At 45.8% G+C, this 7,437-nt stretch overlaps 1 protein-coding gene across 4 annotated transcripts in view; it reads right to left on the bottom strand.

Moving 5' to 3' along the window:
• The window catches only part of AMPH (amphiphysin), a 247,059-nt gene extending 244,836 nt beyond the window's left edge, over nucleotides 1–2,223 (bottom strand). For all 4 annotated transcript variants that reach the window (XR_004433135.1, XR_004433134.1, XM_033193703.1 and 1 more), the window contains exon 1: nucleotides 1,944–2,223. Coding sequence is in view for 2 of the 4 variants with exons in the window: in XM_033193703.1 (XP_033049594.1) it covers nucleotides 1,944–2,012 (69 nt within the window). In the remaining 2 variants the exon portion in view is untranslated. The remainder of the gene's footprint in view (nucleotides 1–1,943) is intronic.
• Between the last annotated feature and the right edge of the window lie 5,214 nt (nucleotides 2,224–7,437).

A 7,437-nucleotide genomic window follows, 5' to 3' on the forward strand; every position in this document is an offset into this window, starting at 1 on the left:
GTTAGTGTTTGAACCTCCTATACTAGGTGTGGCAGGCACTTTTCATCAGCACCTTTCCCCAGGGAAGAAAATAGGACGCTTGAAGCCCCCAAGAGGGACTCTTACCCCCGCTCGCATAGAAGACTGACCACCATCCACAACTGCGGTCATAAATTACACTTGAGTCTGATCGTGAAAAAGTGAGTTTTGACAATTCATAGGACTTGAATGCTCTGCAAGAGAGATTAGGTTTTCTTTTCACTTATTTTGAGCATATTAACAGCTGGTGACCTAGATTAAGAAATAATTCAATATGTGAAAAGGCAGACCATACCACTGAATTCCTTCACAGATGGAAAGTGGATTCAGTGAAAAGCCTCAGACTAAAGAGTCAAGTAATTACTTGGAAGGCAGGAGGAGGAGTACCTACAAGTGGGTAAAATGAAGTGTGGAAAAAGGATGACAAAACCTGGCCCAGATCCCAAGGCCAGCAGATCCCTGGCTACTTTCTGCACAAGTAACCCGGGCCTGCAAAGGAGCAGGCAGCCTTGCTAATTCAGCTGCAGAGGGAGCGGCAGGAGGAGGATCACTTTAGTTCAGGATGAGCTTGGGTAGATATTAAAAGAAATACAATCCTCTTACTGCATGAAGAGTGTGCATGTGTGGAGGGAGGGACTAGAGGCAGCCACCAAGCCTCTGGGCCTGGGGACAAAAGGGATCAGTGCCCCCTCTGCTCAGCAACTCAGGGTCAGCCGAAACTGGGAGGCAGCCTGAGATTGGGTCTGAAGAGGGAAATTCATTGCCATCCTGAGCAACATGGCAAATTCGACTTCCAGTAAAACAGGAAAACGCTAAACACCCCATACCCTAGGGACGGAAAATACTGCCACGTGAAAGAGAACACAGTTCAAGTGATACCAATCATGAGGCTCATTAGCCGGTGTTGATTTTCAAGTACAATGCTCAAGCTACAATATAAATGAAATGTCCTTTGCTCAGGACACAAATGAAGACCTTAGGGCCGTCAGATACAGCAGTCACCAAGGAAGCCAGGCAAGCCTGGTGCCTGATACAACTCCCCTCCACCTGATTGGGGCTGTGCTTGCTACGGACATGGGTTCCATTAATGCACATCTCTGGGGAAAAAAATTACTGTGGGCAATTTACTGACGGACTTGCAAAACAACAGAGAACCCAATCTGTGCAATCTGGACTTTTTAAAATGCAATAAAAGGTCCCTCTTTGTGCAGAAATGTGCAGAAAGGAACTATTAGGTTCAGGTCATATTTATTTCTGACCTTCTAAAGAAGGACACTGGCGTCAAAAGGGACACAAACATACAGACCAAAAATAAAAGTGTGTGTATCTAGCTCTCTGTTTTGAACTTCAGAACTCGCTAGACAGCACTCTGTGATCACGATCCTGCCCTATTGGTCCTGGGAGATATTTTCGTGGCTTCTCTGTTAAATCGTTCTTGTCTACTGCGCTTAAGTAGCTACAAAATCCCCCGCAAGGACTGCTGCCGCAATCTCCCGCCCTGATCTGCGGGCCGCGTCCGCGCGAGCTGCCTGCGGGCGCGCTGGGAGCCGACCCGGGAGATGCGGGCGCCGGGAGATGCGCTCTGCTCCGGGCGCAGGGAGCGAGCGGCCGCACCTGCTACTTCTGTTGCCCGGCTTCGGGCCAGGAGAGCGGCCACCCCTGGCGGGCTCCCGGGCTGGACATATCCCGCGCCTCCGGGGCCGGGGTCTGCGGGTCTCTGGCGCTTCGTCCTCCCCGCGGCGCCCCGGTCGCGCCTTGCTGCAGTCACCGAGCGGAGGGCAGGGCGTCCCCGCATCCCTGGCCCCGGCCCCGCTCCGCAGCGCGCCGCACCCCGAGGCTCGGGCCCCGCGCCGCCGCAGCCGGTGCCCTCCAGCCAAGCCCCCGCCTGGCGTCCCCGGCCCCAGCCCCGGCAGCCCACAGCTGACCTTTTCCTGCGCGCGGTTGAGTCGCTTCTGGACGTTCTTGGCGAAGATGCCCGTCTTGATGTCGGCCATGGCTGCGGGTCCGGGGAGCTGCGAAGAGCAGAGCGCGCAGCGGGGCTGGCGGCGGCGCGGAGGAGCGGGAGGAGGAGCGGGAGGAGGAGGAGAGGGCCGAGCAGGGGAGGAGCGGGAGAAGCGGCGGGGAGCCGCGGGGCGCGGAGGGGTGAGGGCGGGGCGCAGCGGCGGGACCAGCTTAAAGCGACAGAGCGGGGGCGGGATGCGTCGGGACTGGCTGTGACACGGGGACAAGGGGCGGGGGAAGAAAGGGAAAGAGGCCAAGAAAAAGAGAGGGAAAAGCCAGAAGCCAGATTGTGTCCTCAATGATGGAAGAGTGTCGAGAGGAGAAAGGGAAGCAAGCCAAGCAGAAGTCCCTGGGCCCAGAGGCAGCTCGGGGGTTCTTTTAACGCAGTTCGTGTTGGGAGAGAGTGAGGGGACCTGATTCTTTCCAGCAAAAAAAAAGAACAGGGGAGACCAAAAAAAAAAAAAAGGAAGAACCCCGGGGATGTGGAAGTCAGCTGGATTGGAGCTGCTCTGAAGTGGAGATTATGGGGCTGGTCCCTTGCTGCTCCCAAAAGTCTCTAGCTAACAGAGCCCCCTCCATCCACCCTGGGTGTTGCAGAAGAAGGTATGGAGGTCGCCCTACCCTCAGGAGGCTCACAGCCCAGTGAGGGGGCCTGGCTGAGAAACTAACCAATTTAGAGCTGCAGGAGAGAGACGGGTGGAGAGCAAAGCGGGGAGGGACCATCGCTGACACTTGTTTAAACTTTAAAACAAGAGTTAGCAGGGTGGGGAGACCCGCGTTGAGAAGGGTCAGCTTCGGGAAGACAGGCGATGTGTTTTGGTCATCTCCAAAATTCCTGTGCTGGGCAGAAACTTTAGAATAGACTACTCCTCAAGAAATGGTGCATGGAACAGTCAAGTCCCTTATAGCTTCGCATCAACCGTGGAGACCCAGGCCCCCTAACTTGTTGCTTCCTTGGAAACCTTTTAGCAACCTTAACAGGGACTCACCATCCCTATTATTCTTACTAATGCTTGGGAGAAGTACGAATAATAGGGATAAACCTGCCCTACACCCAGAGCTCTTGTTGGCTCTGACCAATGGTCAAACTATTCATATTCCATTCTCACTGAGAGTGTGAGGAGAGGAAGTCAGGTGGTGCCCTACAAACAGGCGTCAGAAGTGGTCACTCGCAGTGAATCTTATGAGTCCAGGTGAGCATCCTACTGTGTCTCTGGAGGAAACTGTTACATTGGTAGACCTCAGCGAGCTGCCACCTGGTATTCACTCTTGTGTCGTCCTGTAGTCCCCTCACCTTGATTCTAGAATGATGCTATGGCCAGCTTTAATCAATAAGATGTGGTGAAAGTGACGCCGTGGTAATTCCAGTCCCCACCAACCTAGAAACCAGGCAAGTTTTGCACTCTGGGGATTCCTGTGACACCAGATAGGAAATTCAGCTAATTCAGCTACCCTGCTGCAAAAATAAAATAAAATAACAAGGAGAGGGCGTGCAGAAAGGGAGAGTCCTGAGATTACCCAGAGAGAGAGAGAGAGAGAGAGTGCGCAGCCAAAATGTCCCAGCTGAGCCCATTCTCCAATCAGTTCACTGACTGGATGCAGCCACACAAGCAACCATCAGCAAGACCAGCGGAAGAACCACTCAGCTAATCCCAGCCAGAGTGCAGAATGTGAGCAAACAAAACAGTTTTTATGAGTTGATCACTTTTGTAATGCTTTATTGTAAAACAGTAGGTACCTGGAACACCTGGTCTATGTGCTTGGCTCTTATTTCCCTAGGATAAATATCTGCCCCAGTTTGCTTAGGAATTAAGGAATTTCCAGGATACAGGACTCTTAGTGCTAACACTGGGAAAGTTCTGAGCAAATTTGGATGAGTCCTGCTTATAAAACTCCAAGTAAACAGAGGTTTATTTCAGAGAGATTAAAAAAAAAAAATCCACCGCATGGTCAACATTCAATGGAAAAGGCTATGCTCAGAAACTAGGAATTTGAGTCACCTCCCTCAAACAGGGGCCTTTGGGGCTGAAATTGTTATACTGAGTGTCAACTCGGTTAAATTGAAGGATACAAAGTATTGATCCTGGGTGTGTCTATGAGGATGCTGCCGAAGGAGATTAACATTTGAGTCAGTGGGCTCAGAAAGGCAGACCCACCCTTAATCTGGGTGGGCACAATCTCATCAGCTGCCAGCTTGGCTAGAATAGAAACGGGCAGAAAAATGTGAAAAGAGAGACTGGCCAGGCCTCCCAGCCTACATCTTTCTCCCATGCTGGATGCTTCCTGCCCTCGAACATCAGACTCCAAGTTCTTGAGTTTTGGGACTCAGACTGGCTCTCCTTGCTTCTCAGCCTGCAGACAGCCTGTTGTGGGACCTTGTAATCATGTGAGTTAATACTTAAAAACTCGTGTGTGTGTGTGTGTGTGTATATATATATATATACACATATATCCTACATATATATATCTATACATACACACACATATATACACACATTATATATATACACCCACATAATATATATACACACATTTTATATATATATGTATTTTTTTTTTCATCAGTTCTGTCCTTCTAGAGAACTCTGACTAATACAGGGTTCAGAATCTTAGCTCTACCTTGGGATCTTGACTGTGAGGATACAAGTCTCAGAATGCTGGAATACACCAGAAGTGTTCTAGAGAATATCAGTCCATTGTCACTCTTGCACTGTGAGCCCCACAGCCATCTATACTGGTTTTAGATACAGCTCCCTCTGCAGACATCACTGCCCTCTCTCTGTCAGGCAAGGGACGGGAGTTCCGAGTACCAGACTTACTTTTTCTCTGCTTCCTTAGAGCTCAAGCCCTCATCCCCCAAAGTACCAGCTTTTGTCTGTCCTGTAATTATTCTCACCCCACCCATCCACATTTTTGGAACTCAATAAATATATTTTAAAATAAAATTACAAACCGTTAATTTTCTTTATTATTCAGATGCCCATATCTAGTTCTGTGATGTGGGTGGAAAAGGGAGGCTTGTCATTTCTTGATAATTCTACTTGGAATACACGCTGAGCATATTAAAACGTTATGTGCAAACGGTCATGAAAACATTTCACTCCAACAGAAAGGTAAATTGGTGTCTACTTTCAGGTTGCCAGGTGGCTCATTCTAGACATTCTGGAATATTGACTAAGCACTTTAGCTGGTATTTAGTGGCCGTTCTGTAAGTATTTGTTGGAAAATGCATGTATGCATGAGACTAGCTCATGAGCATCCATCATGCAAGATATGATGATGTCTGGCATGCTAGAGGGGAGAGGTACCCACCCCTTAAGAACCCTGAGCTAGGATTCATGAAGTCTTCCCCAACATCTCTTTAGAAACCTAAACCTGGCATGTTGGATTTGCACAGATGCTCACAGAGTGGATGAACCTAGTTTGCCAAATCTGATAATGCGAGTAAAAGAGACCCCTAAAACATGTGCCAATGTGTAGCTTTGTAGATCTTTATTTATTTCCATTCCTCAATAATGCTGCTGAAACAGAGGTTGTGGCAGAGTGAAGGTCCCAACTACATTGACTTTAAACGTTGTTATTCCATACAGCAGAGTCTTTCTTCACATAAAATGTTATGTAAAACCCAAATATATTAATCAGATGGGCCTCTCTGGTTGCAGAAAGCGTTGGGTTCCCAGAACCCCACCCATGAGGCCACTGTTTACTCCCCACACTCTCTAAGAGCCCTCTGCAGAACTGCAGCACTGCCTGCCAAAGGATGGGGGTCTACAGGACAAGATGATCTCAGCGGAATCATTCAACTCCAAAGTGATAGGACCATGATTTCATGCATACTTCCTTCATTCTCCAACCATAGGACATGCCCACAATTTCTTGATGGCTTGTACTTCTTCCTAATATTGGCTATCCATTTTTCTCTCTCTTCAGTCAAGGAAAAATATGATCCATCCAATCCTTATAGATTTACTGTTAATGAAAAGGAACCACAATTCTTTCTAATTTCTGGGACACACTTAGGCATCAAATTATATTCAATATTTACTTAGGTAGGGTTCACAAAAAGTATCACAACACTAACTCCAGATTTTCATCCATGCAAGGCAGAATTCCTGAGTCAATTTTCACTTCTGATTCACCTTCCTTCCTTCTAACTTGCACTTCAAATTGGCTGATAAATCAAAATGTGCAAAATGTGAATTATGACAGATACTGATAATGGATGGAATAGGCCCAAAATTACTACTGTATTATCACAGAACTCATTTTCCACATGTTTTAATGGCACAGAAGTTTATCTCTCCTATCTTTATATCTTGGCAGTCCAACTTAGAGCCTTAGGGAATTCTAGGACTTTGCTAACACTCATAAGAATTATAATATAACACCATATATAATGTGATTTATATGCTAAAACATATTCCAATTATCTACAAGTTTTTTCTAATTATTGGGTTCTTTGTGTCATTGTACAGATAATCAAAGAGATATTCCATTTAAACATTCGCAGGAACCTAATTGAAATTGGGGTCTCAAATTATGACTACTTGTTATACTTACCTTTTTGTTCAAAGAATCAAATAACTTTTATTTTCTCTCACAAATGTTATTTGAAAATGGTAGTGTAAGTAGGATGTTTTTCAAAAATATATATTGACTGAGTATCTTCTACATTTCAGGTGCAAACCATCAAATAAATATAGACTCAGTCATGCTTCAAATCAGGCCACAAATATACCTTTTAGCTCCACATATATTTTTACTAAATTGTGCCTGCATGAATACCCTCTTTCTTTCCCATTTTTACCAAATAGCTTTGCTTGTCTAAAAATAACACTTCCTAATACATTAATAATGCATCACTAATGTATCCTGAAATGCTAAATAGGAAGCAAGAGCTTTTACACAGTCATTGGCCACTAAAGAAAACAATGACACTGTCTTAAATTGCCTAATAACTTTAACATATTTGGATACCATCTTTGATGCTTTTATGCAAAACAACTCCTATACCTCAAACAAATTTCTTGTGCATCACTTAATACCTTACAAACCAATTGAGAGGTCAGGGAGTAAAATAAAACAGAGATTCTAATTAGCCACAACTCTTTCTGAAGAAAGAGACAAGTTCCTGCAAATATTTGACGCTATTTTCCATCCACAAATAAGCTATAAAAATTCCATGTCAAATGCGAGAATCAGTACATTTGTGCTACTGAGAGCACCTTTGTAATTGTTTTTATAGCTCCAGCTTGGACAAACCCCAGCCTTGTAACAGTGAGCTACTTCAAAACCTTTCAACAAATGCTTAACTTTCTCATATATTGGCAGAGACTTCTTCGGTTCAGGGGACCTATTTTTAGTTAAGTTGATCTACATTTATATTTTTGTATGAATATGGCTTTCTAGATGTGCCCA

Source organism: Trachypithecus francoisi, unplaced genomic scaffold, assembly GCF_009764315.1.
Source record: "Trachypithecus francoisi isolate TF-2019V2 unplaced genomic scaffold, Tfra_2.0 Lachesis_group4, whole genome shotgun sequence".
NCBI classification, from domain to species: domain Eukaryota; kingdom Metazoa; phylum Chordata; class Mammalia; order Primates; family Cercopithecidae; genus Trachypithecus; species Trachypithecus francoisi.